The sequence below is a fragment of the Tympanuchus pallidicinctus genome, unplaced genomic scaffold (genome assembly GCF_026119805.1).
Source record: "Tympanuchus pallidicinctus isolate F22 unplaced genomic scaffold, pur_lepc_1.0 scaffold4, whole genome shotgun sequence".
NCBI lineage: Eukaryota > Metazoa > Chordata > Aves > Galliformes > Phasianidae > Tympanuchus > Tympanuchus pallidicinctus.
In genome coordinates, this window is record NW_026294758.1 from 4229382 (window position 1) to 4247013 (window position 17632).

Genomic DNA, 17632 nt, shown 5'->3' on the forward strand with positions numbered 1-17632 from the left:
GTGATGTTATTCCATAAGAGACATGTGTATTATAGCGGCATTTGAAGTCTAGGCGAAGACATACTTTCTCAAAAGTGCGTACCAGAAGCATAGGAATCAATATACTGCTTTCTTACATACATTCTAGTCATATGGTTGACCCCACCAGATGCTCACTCAGTAATCCCCGCTGGGATTTTATCACTGTAAACAAACAGCCCTTGGGAGTTAGATTGCTTTTACCATGGAAACAAGGGTGATCCACAGACAACTCAACAGGCAGAAATCAAATCTTAGGATTTCTTCTGGTTTGGGATCAGACAACGTGGGGAAATCAGGGACTTGGTAACCCTTTTCTTGACTTTAGGGGGCATGGTTGCTACGTGTACAATAGCATGTGAAAAGTACGCAGAGCAATTTCTCTCTATAACCAAGACCAGGCTGCTGCTGATTTGTTCTCCTGTATCTTGCAGTGATTTGATAGAGAGCATTGCTTCAACTTTGATTCTTGCTTTCTGTGTCACTCCTAGACTCAGTACTTCTGAAAAGCATGGAGGATTTGAAGAATGTTTATGCAGATGTCAGAGAGATGATGTTTTTCTAGGGCTCCTTTTGAATAAGCATGTGAATTAAGCTTCATTCATTATCAGACAGCAGACTGACATACACCTTCGAACTCTTAACCAGAACATGTTGTACACTAGAAACACTTAGAATGCAGTTTGCCAGTCAGCGTTAAATGCATGTTGCCACAGTGACCCAAAGATCACTGCAAATTAAATGAATACAGCATTTGAGATGCATGCCAGGTGACTTAGTGCAATCTGTAAGCTGTACATAACCCCTCTTGATTTTCAGCGGTCTTATTTTCCTACCAGACTTTTCTTGGCTTGATGAGGATTTTCTTTCTTGTTTCATTTCTCTGGGATTTTTTGTTGTTCATTTTTTCATTTTACTATAATGCATATGTTTTCTTACTTTTTTTAATGTCACTTTACTTCCCTCTATTTTCCAGTCTCTATAATTTCTTTTTCTTGCTTTATGTATGCAGACAAGATACTCATTCAAATCTTTTGTTACCAGAAGAATTACTCTAGCTTTACATCTGTTCATTCCCTCTTGGTTCAGTTACCTGTCCTTTCCCAAAACACCAACAGACTGGAATCTGTAGGGTTTCTTTGTTTATTTTGTTTTCAAGTTATTCATTGCACAGTATAATGCACTGGATATGGTAGAAAGTTTAGTATGAAACTTCCTCCATGGAAGCTTCAAAAGTACATTATTTGTTAACCTTTCATTTGGCTTCTGTCAATGCTGACAATCTTTCTATACAATTGGTAGAGTCGGTAGAGGTACACAGAAGCTTGCTCTCCGTATAGAGTTGGGCAATTTCAGAAGATAAGTATGAATGCAGGTATTCTCTTAAATTTTTTTTTTGTGTCTTTTTAAGTGTTTTTTTTTTTTTTTTTTTTTTTTTTTTTTTTCCTCCTCTTCTGCTCTGAAGAACCAAATATTTATAGGGAAAGGGTGCCAAAGAGTAACTGAAGATATACACCGAAAAGATGCAGATGTTGCCCAGTCTTATAGGTCTGTAACACTGTTTAGCTTGTGCCGTAACAGAGAGTCAGTGAAAATATACATTGCTTCCTGATAAACAAAATAAACTGGTATCTATAATTCTATTTATGTATTAGTTATGGGTTTTGTTTGTTTTTCCTGGATGAAAAGCAGCTACCTGTTGCTTTAGAAATGGAGTTGTCTTATTCACCATTAGTCTAGAAGTGTTTGGTAGATCAGTTACTCCAGGCTGATCCTTTCTATTTGAATGACACCACTTTATTCAATGACATATATTATTCAGTTTATTGAAATAGAGTTTTTATACGTATAATGGCTCTCTTTTCCAAAAATAGAAAAATATACATGGAAATAAATTTGAGTACTTAAAAAGTGTAAAAGTAACTTGAAAGTAGTTCTTCCTTGCTAAGTCTCGTCTGCAGAATCGCCTGAAATACTTTGTTTTCTGTTCATCCATCTGCCGAAGGATGAGACAGTGGCAATGTAAATAGTGCTGTAGAATCACTAAGGAACAAGATTGTGATTCCTTGGGAATTTTTAGTTCGTGAGTTTTATTTTGCAGCCACAGGATTTATCATCCTTTTTTTTTTTTTTTTTTTTTTTTTCCCTTTGTATAAAATAGATGTTGTTAATCCATACTTGTGACAAGCATTCTTCGGACTGTTGTGAACAGCGTTCTCTTGGAGGAGCTCTTTATCATGGTACTAGTCGTCATATTAGTATGTGCCTTAAAAGATATGGAGGGAGACTGATAATAAACAAAGCCTCAGTAGGATCCAGGGTTCTCAAAAATGCCATCTGAAGCCTAGATTAAAACTGTTCTAGTGTAATGAGTGTTAATAACTTGATTTTTAACTAAAGCAATCTGATTTAAAACTCTAGGCTGCTCAAAGGTGATAACTCATTTAATTACCAGTGTAAATACCTAGAATGCTAACATGATCTGTAGATTTAAATATTAACAGAATTCAAAAATAGGTTTTCTTATCAGAATCAGGTCTGTCCCCCCTACCAAAAGGAAGTCACACTTAATGTTAAAGTCATTTTACTGTGACAGCTATATCACTTCAGTATACCTTGATCAGGAAAAATAATAATTTTGCAAACAAACTCATGTATTCAATTCAAAGTTTCAAGAAATGAGGGCTGTTAGAGGATGCACTGGAGGGAAAATTGCATTCTGTATGAACGATGATTTATTTGAGGAGACTGAATGATGGAGGGAGAGGTGCTTGTTACTGCATACTGAAAAGATGCAGCATTCATTTCGACAAGAGATGCAGGCTTTATGGATATGGGGAAATATGAAACTCTACTGTAGTTTACATTAATGTTGTGTGCTTTCATGACTCTGTAGGCAATGAGAGATTATTTTGTCCTTGTTTGTATGATTAACTATGCTATTTCCAAAGCTTTTTTTCCGAAAGATGAATCTAACAGTGGCTATTCTGTTAGTGCTTGTTTCAACAGGTGAAACAGACTTGAGCTGAGGATCAAAGACTACTGCATGTGAACATATCATGCAGGAAGAAATGACGAATGAGGATGAAACAAAGCAGACCAGCGAAAAAGAACAAGAAGAGTGGGTATCATAGATGTGACTGTGCTTTTCTTGCATACAAGACTACTCTCCTAGAAAATCTTAAGCAGTAATTTAAAATTAAGCTCATTTATGAAAGTATTATTCTTTATTGTTAATCTTGATGCAAATCTTTAATGTAGCTTATTCATGTGATGCTTAATTTACGTGATGCACGTAATTGTGCAGACTTCTGTTACTTTACATCTGCTTGATTTCAAGTGTGCAATTCTCAGAGTTTTTAAATGTTGCAGTTATTATATGATTATTTGTGAATACGAATCTTCATTAAAATGTATACATCTATGGCATTTGTTGTGGAGAGAAGCTTAAAATGTGAATCCTAAAATTAAAAACTCAAAAAGAAAAACTATCTAAAATGTGTCTTTGGAGTATTGTGATCAAGTTGAAAATAGGATTACTTTTATGTTCTTGAACAACTTCGTCACTCTGAAGTAAATATTTACCAAAGTAGTTTAATGCTTTTGAATGAATGATCACTCAAAGGGCAAATCTTTTTGGTAGCTTCATATCAATTCATAGTTTTTTTGGATGCATGGGAAGGGAGATTGGTGGTGTTGTTGTGGGGTTTTTTTTGTTCCCCTTCAAATATGCTAGTCACGAGCTAAGTATGGTACATTATTTATACATTACTAATAATGTACATTATTATTATTATTATTATTATTGTTATTTCTGTTATTACAGAAATGAGTGTCCTTCATTCTATAAGGTGTAGCTGTTGATACATACCTGTAGTACTGTTCATGCTTTTTGTTGTTGTTTTCACAAGGAACTATTTTTAAAAATTGATGGTAAAAAGGGTGTGGTTTGTATAGAAATTTTGCAGAAGTTTGACTGGTTGCTATTGCGATCCAGACCGTCCTGCGTTGTTTTTTCTCCGTACTGTACATTGTTAAACCATTTCCTTTGCAAGAGAAAAGTCCACAGCTCATTACAGTTTTACTTTTGCAACTGTTTTCTTTCTTTCTTTAGCCTTTTTACCATTATCTTTGTATAATTTGCCCTCTAACATCTTTCATTTTCTCTCATTTTTTATACAGCCTTGTAACAGATGTTTCAGCTGTTGATTTTAAGGTATGAATCATTTTTCATCTTTTCCTGTGCACTTGTTCCTTCTTTTTGTATAAAACAGTAAAACACTTGGTGTTGGCAGGGACCTAAAATATAATCAAGGTTCAAAGCCCTGTGCTGTCAGAATATAATGCTGCTCATTTTTACTGTTACTTGACTGGTAGTTACAAGTCTTTTGTGTTAGTTCTGCTTCCCTTAACCGTATTTTTCTGAATATTAGTCCTTCACAATAATATATTATAAAATAGATAGTCCACTAATGATACTTCTATACTTCAGAAGTGTGTGTAAGGTGGTTTTTTTTTTTTTCTAACCCAATGGAAAACAGATAAGCTTGGTGGTGGTTTAAGTAGAAGACTGTTTACATGTAAATATCTTCAGACTTGTGGATAGTAAAATGTAAAATACAGCAAAACTATATATATGGTACCACATCATACAGATGATGCATTTGTGATGTGGAAAAGTATTAAGATTAAGGAAATGAGGTTCTCACGGTACAGGATTTCATTCTCTGTGGTGTTTATTTACAGATGCACTCACACATTCAATTGCTTTTAAAGAATTAAGATGAAAATTATAGTAAGGATTGTGCTGAATGTCATATTTCTTGTTTAAAGAAGGAATATATCTGAAAAGAATCTACCGAAGTAACTTTCTCTTCAACAGAAAGCCTGTTCTAACCTGTTGGGAAAACTAATTTTTATCTTTACATATTTAAGTGTTAAGTAGGAGGCATTCATCTTTCTTGCTAATAAAATTTGTATTTATACTGTCAGAAAACAACGTTACTGAAAATTATGAGCTAAAGGTAGCTCTACAAATAAAAGCTGTTTTTTTTTTTTTTTTTTTTTTTTTTAATGCACAGCAGGGCTTCTGTATCACAGTGTCTGCTTGGTCTCTGCAGCATTCAAAATTATACATTTATTCTTGTCCTTTAGGATGAGTTTAGAGTGATGAGTTCTAGCTAACAGGCAGATATTATGGAAAAGAAATGAAATAGCAGAGCTAAAATCAAAATAGCACTATGTGCTTAGTAACTCACTGCATATACAGCAGCTCAGGACTGTCTGCCAGCTAATAAGGAGCAACCTGGTAGATGCTTTCCACCTTGTAAATGTCTCACCTTGCTCAGCCTAAATGAGCGAGGCACAACTGTGCCTTCCGTGATACCTGGCGTTGGAGGACATCCCAGGACACCTGGGGTCAAGCTCATGTGGCTGTAGCTTTCATACTCATTGCCTTGAACTTCTCATACTCACTGCTCCTTTTAACAAAGAAGTGGAGAGAACCACTTTTCTACGGCTTTGTAATGATCCTCACGTTAATTATTACTCTTTTACAGAAGGGATAAAAAGACAAATACTTGATATTGGTCCAAGTTGTTGTGAACTAATTAATGCATTTATTCTGCTCTGATCAAAACCGTGGCATTATAGAGCTTTGAAGTCCATGTTTTATGAAGCTGAAATTCTTACTGCTTTTCTCTAGACTAATGTGTTACCATCTGCATTTTTAACTGTATAATTCTTTGTAGATATTTTGAAAGTTATATTAGTACTCTAGAGAAGGAAGAAGTGCGATTACTATGCAAAATAATTTGGCATTTGTTAACTTTATTAAAATAAGGAGATAATTATGCCTGTATTGTGTAAACAGAGAAGGCATTGTCTATTAGCGTTGTCTCAGAGTTGTGATCAGCAGCACAGAATCTAGGTGGGGGCCTTTAGCTACTGCTGTTCTCCAGGGACCGATACTGTGCACAATCTTGTTCAGCATCTTCATCAGTGACCTGGGTCAAGGGATAGAGTGCACCTTCAGTGAATTTGCTGAGGATATGAAGCTGAGTGGAGAGGCTGAAACACTGGAGGGCTATGATGCCATTCAGCAGGACGTGGACAGATTGAGTGGAGAGAAACTGTAGAGGGTTCAACAAGGACAAGTACAGAGTGCTGCACTTGGAAGGGAATAACTGCATGTATCAATACAAGTTAGGAGCTGACCTGACTGGAAAGGAGCTCTACAGAGAAGAAGTTGGGTGTCCTGTTGGACAGTGGATTGAACATGAGGAATCATGTCCTTGTGCCCAAGAAGGCCAATGGTGCCCTGGACTAAATGATCTCCAGAGGATCCTTCCAACCCTTATGATTCTTTGATTTTCTGGCTTTGTGTGTGTCATTGTATCCTTTAGTAATAAAATCTGTTCCACAAAGCCGAAAACAAAGAGGAATGTTTCAGGGTCTGTCCCAGAAATGTAAAAATTTGTTATCTGAATCTTAGTCCATTTTTTTCAGGTTTTTTTTTTTTTTTTTGTAGTTTACTGCCATAAGCTTTTGGAAGGCAGTTTAGAGAGCAGTGAATGCTATTTAGATCAAGACTCCTTGTCTACAGATTTGTTTCTTGATTTTTTTGCTTCTTCCTTTACTTAGGTACTGATTTTTTTTATTGTGTGTCTATGATGGATACGCTATATTTACATGTCTGCTCTTATTTTATTTCTGTGTTTAATGTATTTATATCTCTAACATTTTAGTCTTTCTGTTTTAGTTTTAGTCTGTCTGTCTATGTAGTTTTGGGGAGAGTGCTTTGACAAAATATTGCTGTGTGCTTATTTTCTTCTGAAGGTCCCAGGTACTTTTAGCAAGTTTGAAGATAGGATTCTGGGCCTTGTGAACTTTTGGACTGTTGCATTCTCAGTTTACATAGGAATGGCAATGCTGTTAAACTAGACAAATACTTTAAGTACTTCTTAGTTAAATAACAACTTTCCAATCTGCTGAACGTGTGTCAATTAAACTGAATTTCCTTCAGCAGATCTTTTTCCAACAACAATTTTATTTTTGCTTGTTTGCTTGTTTGCTTCTTTTGATGGAGACTGCCCACTTCTGGGATTACTTGCTAGCTTTGGTTGAAGTGACATACTAATTCATAGAAGTGCATGAAACATGGAAAGCATGTAAGCACATCTTAATTTGAGCCTGGCACAAGTAAGTTATGCTGAAGTCAGAAAATTCAGAGTTTAAATGTGAAAAACTGAGCTGGCAAGTAAACCTGCATACATAATCAAAGTTGTGAATTCAGAATCCAGTGTAGATAAACTTTTTCAAAACTCAGACTTAATACAGAACAAGTGAAGCTGCGTTCATTAGACTTTTGTGGGAGTTATAAAACTTTGCCAATCTGGAGTTGATATTCATGCTGCTAACTGTGAAGCTTTTGTCCCTGCCATTGGTATTGTCCTCCAGTTGTAGTGGAAAAGTACACACAGGTTCTGTAATGCTGATTCAAAGCATTATGAGTGACTGAACCTAGCGTTAGCATTTCTGGTGAAGCCTCCTTAACACCACTGTGCCTTGTCTGTTTTTAAGTTGGATGGTGCTAGTATTCCTGTGAATAAAAGTGTAGTTTTAGCAGGAGAAAAGGAGTCTGTCGTTAAATAATAAATGGAAAGAGGCATGTAAATATTGCAAATATTAAATTTATTTAACTTTTTTGGAAGAAAGATATTAGAATAATATTGACTGCAAATGTCTCTTGCTAAGTGAAAAATAAATGTTAATTGCTGAATTTTATTAGAGACAGTAAGTACTTTCTATGGAACATATTGTATAAATTCTGACCTCATTATTAGTAAGTTCTATGCAATATAGACAAAATTGCTTCCCATTTTCATGGCTGCTTAGTCTGGTCTTTGCAGAATGTTGCTAATCATGATATGCTCTCAAGAAAGTTCCTCAACACTTTTACTGATGCTGATGAAGTTTCATTCTGACCTCCGGATGCCGCTCATTTGAACATGGAGCAGACTGAGTATTACTTGCAGGAGGAGGAAACAACCTTGTCTTTATTTAAAAAATGGCTTTCCATCTTGGCCTGTTGAATTTGATTCCCAAGGTGGAACAGGATAGAAAGAAAGCAAAATAATTCAATAAGCTGCTTATTCACCTTTGTGTCAGTAAGCTGTTAATTCAGGTGGGATGCATTGTGCCATCAGGTATGCAGACACAGCTCTGTGATTCTGTTGTAAAGATGATAACAAGTTATTTTTTTATTCAGTTAGCTTGTCCTCTTGACAAACAGTGGGGAAATAGTATGGAGTATGTGGGGAAAAAGAGCCTAAGCTGGTATTCCCATTGAAGATTTTGCATCAGAAAATTCAGCTCTATTGTCAGTATGGATAAATTTCTGTTAACTGGTTTCATTGCTAGGCTTTTGTTCAAACATTGGTCTTGATTATGTCCTAATTTAATCTGAGTGTTCTAAGAAAATGGGATAACAGCACTGTTAGATACAGATTTTCTTGGTATGTAGTGTTTACAACATATTTTAAGGACCAGATTAAGTGAGTCAAACCATTGGTGTACCTTTTTCCATTCTGACCAAAAATTAAAAACAGCCACTCACTTTCTTAGAAAAATATTTTAATAAGTGTCCAAATTGTATTCCTTAATGCTGAAGATGACCTAGGCAAGCTGACTTTAGGAAAAAACACAGTATTATAGTTATGTTTAGAAGAGCTAATATTTGTGCTTAACTGAAACGGTGATTGAGTTGTTGTCAGTTTAAGTACTTTTCATTACTGTGTCCTTGCTTAATGCTGGCCTAAGGTTTGAGAGGGGTCAAGCAGACTAAATGACTCTTTAGTTCTTCCTGAGCTTATTGCTTAATGAAAACTCATGGTACTTACACCTAACAAATATTTAGTTGCATTTTGGTTTTTTGGAAGAAGGGAATAAAAGGATTTTTAGAATCTGTTCTTAGGTGGCAAGTAGAGAATAAATGCTTACAGTCATATTTAGGGCAGGATGATGAGATCCTTTGATTTCATTTTTTTCACTCTTTCCATTATTGTACTTAGTAAGTACAATAGAAAAAATGTTCATTTAAATACAACCGTTGAGTGTTTCAAAAAGCAAATACCTTGATTTCTGGTTTCTGCAATAGCAGTCAGGGGCAAACATGAGTACTGAATGGCTGAAAATGGCTAGAGTATGACTTCAAGGTTTTTAACTGACTATGTTGCCTTTTCTTTATTTCATCCCCTATATATAAAATCAGGGTACACATTATTTTGAGTTTGTGATTTCTTTATTTTTGTCAAAATCTAAAGAAGTTTTGACTTAAACAATGTTTTATCTCAAATACAAGTGGTTAGTTTTGTTCTGGAATTGTACCACATGTCTCTATTTCAACTGGAAGCTTCTACAGGGAGGATGTGTTTTAAATTTTTAAAGCATTTTAACTCTGGCAAGGCAAATATTTCAAATGGAAGGACTGACCTATGTTGCCAGGTAGCTATGGAAGCAAAAACTACGTTCAATATGTTTGCTGTTATGGATGAGCTGAGGATGTATGTGCAAGAACAGTTGGATTCTTCATTTTCATCCTTGCACTTCTAAGGTGTAACCCTAGCTTCAAATGACTTTGAGTTAGCGTGTTGTCAGTATACCTTGTAATTTCTAACTTTGTAGAGAGAATACTGATGTAACAGTGAGATACAGTGTATTAATAAGACGTGAACTTGAATATATGGTAAAATAGTATGATCTGTACAAAACAATTTTCCTCTCAGTGCGTAGTTGCCTCTTTCATTGAGTTAGATCTGGTTGAGCTGTTTCTCTGCTCAGTCCAGGGTTTGTTAGTAATTTAAGTGATAAAAACTACACAGGGTTCCTTTTAACTCCTTTAAAATGGTGCTTTCCATTCAAAGTCTATTGGCTTGTCTTCTACTTCTGGAGCTCCAGTCATTGTTGTAGACGCACTGGGAATTAACAGTTCATACAGTTAGAGTTCTTACTGGTCACAGTGCTGTTATTAATAATTATGCTGTCAAGTTTGAGTACAGCTTTGAACCCAAATGCAGTACTTTCAGTTTCTCTGGTTTGCTTTTGGATGACAGGTTAAGAACACTGCAGAATACGTATTTTAGATAATAAACTCAATTTTGACTCAATGGAAGTGTTATTTGTATGCACGTAGAAATAAATGAATAAAAATTATTTTCAGAATTAACTTCTAGAAACCTGACAAGCATGTAAAATACAGTATTGGCAGCCTTGCCAAATGTAAATAGGGTGGCACACTGAAAGAGAGTAGAAAATGGAAGAAAAAAAATGCTAAATGTTTAGCTTCAAGCAGATATAGCTATATTTGGTGTGCTTTGGGAAAGGAGGAATGGTTTGTGCTGCTGAGTGGAATCACTATAAATTTGTACAACTTGAAAATTATTTTTCTTTCTCATAGAGCACTAAACATAAGTTGGAGTTAATGGTAAAAGGCAGCAGTTGAACCTTTATCCCAGGTTGCTTGTTTCATCTGATGTTAATGCTCATCCCATTTTCACTAGCACCCGTATGGTTTTCAGATGTAAGTGCCACATCCCTAGAGGTCCTCATGGCCAGTTTGGATGTGGCCCTGGGCAGCCATATCTGCTGGGTGACAACCAGTGACCAGCAAAGGGCTGAATCTCAATGGGCTTCTAGGTCCCTTCTAACCCAACCATGCTGTGGTTCTGTGGCTGTAGGCTTGTTGTAACTGTATTCAGGTCTGATGAAGGGAGTAACTGATTTTACCATTTTGCAATTTATTATTTTTTTAAGCCAAAACCAGAAAGGAGAACACTTACATTTTCCACAAAAATATTTATCTGATTTTTAAAAGGCCTTTTATAATATTCTTAATTTTGATACTTATGCAATAATAGAATATTTACCAAGAGGTTTTTTGTTGTTGCTGCTGATGTTGCACTGCTGGCAATCTGAGCAGCACTTTTTTGAGGTTAATTTGACGGCAGTAACCCTGAAGTGTTTTACAATGCATGAATAATTTGTCAGTACTCTGTAGTCTAATCTGTTAGTCACGCTAGCTTCATTTTCCTGGTTAGCAGAGGAAAATTGGAGGCAATTGGGTGGAGGCAGCAACAGCACTTAAAACAGCAGTCACATCTACTTTGGACTGTGCTAGTGTCTCTCAAGTTATAAGATCTTAACTTGGAAGTTTTAGTAATTTAAAAAGATAGTATGATGCCAGTATTCTTGAAAAAATCAGTGATGTTTGGTATTTAATATTTTTTAGTAACATTAATTAAAAAAAAAAAAAAAAAAAGAAATGGTCCACAGCAGATATTTTAATAAGGTGAGAGTAATAGAAACTTAGTTGCTAATAGAAGCTTAGTTGCTAATGGTAGTGTCATCTCTATTCAGTTTGGTGTCTGCAATTGCTGAATTTGGCCAAGATTTAAAGGCCTGAATGTTACCCAGCGCTGCTGCAATTATCTCAGCTGACAACAGGCAACAGTTGGCTAGCTGATGTCTGTGTTGGTGGGGCTGGCTCCTCCCACATCATGAAAGATGTATGTGTCACAGCCAGGAATGTTGTCAGCACATTCAGCTGCATTCGTTGTGCTTTACGTGCTTAGTGAAAGCATCGCTTTCTCTATTTGTTTCTCAGTTTTGTCTGCTTTGAAAGGCAGAATGTAACCCGCTAGTCATTGCTATCTGAAATAACCCATGTATTTTCTAGATATGGAGGATAAAACAGGTTCTTTTTATGATTAGTGAGTGTGAGTTTCGTTGCATTTTCACTGCTGTGAAGGAGTCGGTGCACACAGCGAGCACACCCACAGCTGGTTTGCCCCTGGGCAGCATGGTGATACCTCCTTCACCCAGCAGGATCCCAGATGAATCACCTTCCCCAGAAGCCCTCTGTCACTTGCTAACTGCAGCGGTGAGCGTAAACTGAAACTCAGAACACTTCATTTTTATGCACTTTGGCTATGCTTGGTGAAAACAACTGAGCGTGGATGAATTTCTCAGTATCGATCTGTTTGGTGATTTTTGTGTCTTCTATGTTGTACACTAAAACCATGTCGTATTTTTAATGTGAGTTGTTCATACAGCAAAAGGAGTAAACGGTTTAGGTGTATACTGTGCAGGAAGTGTATTACATGTCTGTGCTGGTTGGCATGGTGAGAAGCAGGGAAGCAGGGAGTAAAGACACTGCCTGAGCTTTCCACTGCCTCCTTCCCCTCTCTCCCTTCCTTCCTTGCAGGGCACGATGAATGCCATAGCTTGGTAGAGCAAATCTCCTTTTCCATATTCTTTCTGCTGATGTGAACACTCAATATGTTTGAACTGCAGATAAACCTTGTAATCCGTACTTTAGCATTTAGAAAATACTTCAAAAATACACTTACTTAGCATTTCTTTTAAAATTGCTACATGAATTTTGAAAAAAAAACACAGAAAAAAAAAGAAGGCAAACAAAACTGTATGTAGTCTCAAATGAGAAATGCCTGTTTTTAAGAAGACATTGAGACAGTTATTTTGTGTACAGTTCTTGAAATGGTTGATTTTGAAATTGTAGCTAAGTACTTCATGCAGTATGTTTAGGACTTCTGAGAAGTCTGCACTGCATCTTCAACTTCAAGTATGGCATCTGCCCTTAGAAATTGTTTAAGCTATTATTGTATTGTAGTAACTTCATATTTCAGCAGTGTACATTGTCTCAGCTTCATTAATTATTTGATACTAAATCTCTTCTTCTGAAGAGAAAGTTTCTTCTTAATGAAATCAACAAAGCTAATACTTTGGCCATTTTTTATTCCCTTTTTAGTCCTTTTTTTTTTTTTTTTTAAACTTTTTAAGTTTTTCTTAAAAATTACCATTGCATGACTTTCTAAGAGTGTACTGTATCTTGTTACTGGTGTAGCAGGAAGCTTCAATAATTGATAACAGAGACAGTAGAGCTGAGTGTGTTGCTAAAAGAACCATAGAGCATTCAAGCCTACAGAAGAGCAGCTATCTATGCTAAAATAACTTTCTTTGGTGTCTGATGATCAGGCTGTTGAGCCAGTGTGTTTGGGAGAGAACTTTGCAGTGGAGGAAGAAAGGTTTGCCTGTTTATGATCATTGCCTATAATTTCCTTCTGTTTCAGCATGTTGAAATGCCAGCTTTCTCGGTGTTTATTTTTAATGCAAATATATCACCTTGAAATTTCTGTTAGTTTAACTTCCATTTTCTTTGAAATGTTTTCATTTTGACATCAGTAACAATGTACTTCACATTAAATCGTCACTTTGAAAGTAGAATTTTGACCTCTGCTGTTGCAAATGTAATCTGTGGAAGAAAGAACAAAGGAATATGAAAAATGCTTGGAAAGATTTTTGCAGAAGTAGAAAATAATGGGAATTTTCTCACTTGATCATGACCCTTAACTTTTGTTTTTTCCAATGAGATTCTGCAAAAATTAATGGGGTGTGCATTACAACTTCATTTAATGAATATTTAATAACAATTTGTAGCGAGTATAACTTGAAAACATTATTTACATTATAGATTTTGGAACAGAAATTCTTTTGCTTCTGAATAGAATCACGTAGAAAAAAATCAAAGCTACATTTTATATGCAAGGAGAAAGGTGTGTTTAGGATGAATTATTATTTTATTGGGCCAATTTTTTTGTTTTTTTTGTCTTGTAGATTGTAGGATGCTATGATCATATCGTTATTATTATTATTATTTTTATCTTGGAAGCAGTTCAGAAAGGAGATATTCTGTAGGAAAACAAACAGTATATCTTTCATATGGAATGTGAGTTAGTCACAGATTATTCCATTTGTAATTAACTATACTGGAAAATCTGTGCAAGAAAGATAAGAGGTTGCTCTAACTTTTGGTTAGAAGTGCCTGAGTTATGGAATTTTTGCTATCAGATGTTTTAAAATCATGGAAAAATTTATGTAATTTCAAGGAAGGCATCAATTGCTGTAATCTGAAGTTTTGTAACATGCCTTTAGTCAGAGAAATTGGCCACAGTAGATTAGGAAAAATTGTTTCATGAAATTGTCGCTGGTTGTTGCATCCTGTAGACACCACTTGCTGGGCAAGTTGTTTGCCACTACAGATTTTACTTATTTTAAAGAAATGCTTAAAATTATACTTTCCACCATTTTTAAATTCCTACTCAATAACTGAAGAATCAATTTGGTCTGGTTGTTGGATGGTCTGTTGCTCTTATCAATGCTCAGTAATTCCAAACAAATGCAGAAATCTTGTGGAGAAAGAGGAGAGATGTAAGTCAGCTTGTGATTTAAGAAAAAATAATGTTAGCCCATCATGAGATTATTGATGTGTTTGGGATGCTGGTATGAGAATGGGGACAAAAGATACTGTGATCAACTCAGATTGTTGTGGTGTCAAAGCTGAAACAGCAGCATTGGTGTAAGGGCCTTGTAAGCTGACATCTTTCTGGAAGTAGTTCCTGCCAAGTGTATCAATATCAGTGGCAAGAAGGATATGAAGAGTAACTTTTGGTTGCTCTGATTAGTTTTCCAGCTGGAATTTCTAAACAGCAATTAACTAAAAATAAGCCAACTGAAAGCTTGTGTACAGAGAGAAAGTAGGGGCACTGGCAAGACTGTTGAGCCTCAACAGAAAGACTTAATAAGAATTTGTAGCATAATACCTAGACTGAAGTAACTTCTTGTGTAGTCATTTTATCACTGGCTTTTTTTAGCAGAGCAGGTTTAGATCTTTGTCCTACCTCATACTTTGTTATGCTTCTAAGTATTCCTTTCAGTGCTTTTTGGGAAAGACCTCTGTAGACTTGTGTTTGTAAATATGTAGGAGGACACTGGTAGACAAAAACTTCTTTCTTTCCTTCTCCAGACTAGCCAAAACACTTGCGTGTTGTGCTTCGGCTTACAGGAGAACTGTGTCAATCTTTGCATTCTTCTAGAATGTTTCCACATTGGGTTTGATTTTTGTTTCAGACTGAGAAAGTTCATCAGCTGCATGGTCAGATAAAAGACATAATGTAGAACGTGGTCTTTGTGGTGTTCTTGTGCTCCAGAAGTAGGTTGGTCATCTGTCTGCAAAAAGTTTGATAGCAGTTCTCTTGTAGCAGGCTCTTGTAGGGAGTGCAGCATAATAAGTAAATAGACTGTAACTGTGTGGATAGGTAAATAATTTAGTGTTAGGACAGAAAGTTGCATATCAGAACAGTATTTCTGTTGAGTATTCAGATAACGGTGTGATAAAATGTAATATGTCTGTGTGCGTGTTTTCAATAGCTTGGATTTGTTTCCTTGATCTGGTTTGCAGTACAAATCCACAAGCAATGTGGAATTCCTCACTCAAGGAAACTGTATTCATGGAATGGCCCATAAAGGATGCACATTTATTAAGAAAGTTGCTTATTTTCTTTCAGAATATGCTTGAACTTGTTCTGAGATGGCTGAAATATCTTTAAGAGGAAGATTGTTTGATTTACAGATTTTCTGTATTATCTCTTACAGTGAGTTAAGGACTTTGTGATTTGTTATGAAGGCTTGTCTGTTCTTCTTGGTGTTTTAAACCCTGAATGTTAGTATTTTTTGTGGAAGCAATCTAAGAATTTTGCCCAGAAGTCAGTGTCAAACATTCCAGTTACAATTTCATGTGCCATACCTGCAAAATAACTAATGCTGTAAATTGATGATGCTTCCTTTGCATTGGAAGCAGTGAAATTTTTGTTGAAAGCAGATCTTTTTGTTTATTTGTTGTGCAATATAAATTCCATGAAATACGTATATCTAATAGTGCATAGTTTGTAGATTTTTCTCATCCTCAGGCAACTTAATCTGACTTGTGAAAATCCTGCCTTTACACACTTTCTTAATTTCTGCATAAACTTTAAGTAAATAGCTTGCTGAAATAGTGGGTTCTGGTTTCTGGCTGAAGATGCTTATTTGAGTCCTGGGTTGAATCAGTTATGAAAGTCTTTTAAAATGTAAGGGGTTGGGAAAATATTTTGTTCTGAAAAAGCCTTCAGCATATTTTTTGGGTATCAGCTCATTTAAATTTAATATGAAATTGTAAGAATGTATATTAAGTCCTTGAAACTAACTTGATCGTTAAAATAATCATAGGTATGTTTGCCAGAGTTTTTAATGAAACAGCAAAATAGCTACAAGATACCCCGTAGAGGCGCCTGCTGCTGGAGGTTGTCATACTGAAACAACTTTTGATTCAGCCTTCTTAACAAATGCAGATATTTATTCTGTCGAATAAACACTATTTTTTTTTTTAATTAAAAAAAAAAAAAGCTAAAATACCTGTCAACTGAAGTTACAGCAGTATTTTACAAGCAAAATATCCTACTCAGAAGTTCAGAACCCAGGTGTTTGCATACTTAAGATACATGTAATAACTAAAAATTAATGCTAGTTTTGAGTGTTAATTAAATTCCAGCATCTAACCAAACAGAATATGAGATCACTGGAAATCCAGCTATCATTTCATCCACAAACAGTTACAAAATTAAAGCGGGCCATGCAAATAAGTATGAGTTGGGTTGTATGACTTACAGTGTACCATATTTCTCAACTAAGTAAGCTGCTCCTTACAATAGCTTATATTCTGATTGGAAACAGATTTAATTGGAGGCAAGTGAAAACAATTAGAATCAAAATTCCTTTAAAATGTTTTCTATACTTCTTATTTCTTTTTTTTAAAAGATTATTTCTCAGTGCTTACTGTAATAGATGCTGCATTTGTACTGTCAATATGTGATTTCTTTATTCAAAAGTATTTTCTGCTGCCAGTGAGGGATTAACACAGTCTTGTTTAGTCCACACTCTAATGCTTGTGATGTTTTGTGAGCAGCTAACTTTGCCTGTGAAGTTTTTTCACCACCCTTACCTAGATAGACATTCTGTTATGAATGACCTTCCTAGACCCCATTTGGAGTACTGTGTCCAGTTCTGGGGCCCCCAGCACAGGAAGGACATGGAGCTGTTGGAATGGGTCCAGAGGAGAGCAAGGATGATTAAAGGGCTGGAGTAGCTCCTCTACAAGGACAGCTTAATAGAGCTAGAGCTCTTCAGCCTTGGGAAGAGAAGAATCCAAGGAGATCTTATAGTGGCTTTCCAGTACCTGAGGGCGGTCCACAGGAAAGCTGGGGAGGGACTCTTTAAAAGGGGCAGGTAGTGACTGGATGAGGGGAAATGGATTTAAACTGGAAGAAGGTAGATCTAGCCTAGATATTAAGAAGAAATTCTCTACTGTGAAGGTAGTGAGATGTTGTAACAAGTTCACCAGCGATGCTGTGGATGCTCCCACCCTGAAGATGTTCAAGGCCAGACTGGATGGGGCTTTGAGCAACCTGGTGTAGAGGCAGGTGTCCCTGCCTGGAGCAGGGGGTTGGAACTACATGATCTTAAAGGTCCCTTCCAACCCAAACCATCCTGTGATTCTGTGAACACTGGGGAAGCAGCAGGAACCCATGGCAAACTGCAAGGACAAAAAGGACCGAACAGTTTATTTATGCACGGTTTATAACCACTTCTCAATGGCAAATAGTTCTGCAGCCCATATCAACCAGTATGGTGGCTTACTGCTGCCCTAAGGATGCTTTCACAG

At 36.0% G+C, this 17632-nt stretch overlaps 1 protein-coding gene across 6 annotated transcripts in view; it reads left to right on the forward strand.

Annotated features, from left to right (window-relative positions):
- PTBP3 (polypyrimidine tract binding protein 3) overlaps nucleotides 1-17632 on the forward strand; it is a 48679-nt gene that overhangs the window by 4161 nt on the left and 26886 nt on the right. For 4 of the 6 annotated variants that reach the window (XM_052700820.1, XM_052700821.1, XM_052700818.1 and 1 more), the window contains exons 2-3: nucleotides 3013-3139; nucleotides 4201-4234. In XM_052700820.1, the coding sequence (XP_052556780.1) occupies nucleotides 3078-3139; nucleotides 4201-4234 (96 nt within the window). In that variant the 5' untranslated portion in view covers nucleotides 3013-3077. Of the gene's footprint in view, nucleotides 1-1482; nucleotides 1567-2179; nucleotides 2259-3012; nucleotides 3140-4200; nucleotides 4235-17632 lie in introns of those variants that run through there. The other 2 variants (XM_052700819.1, XM_052700822.1) reach the window with 2 other exon arrangements.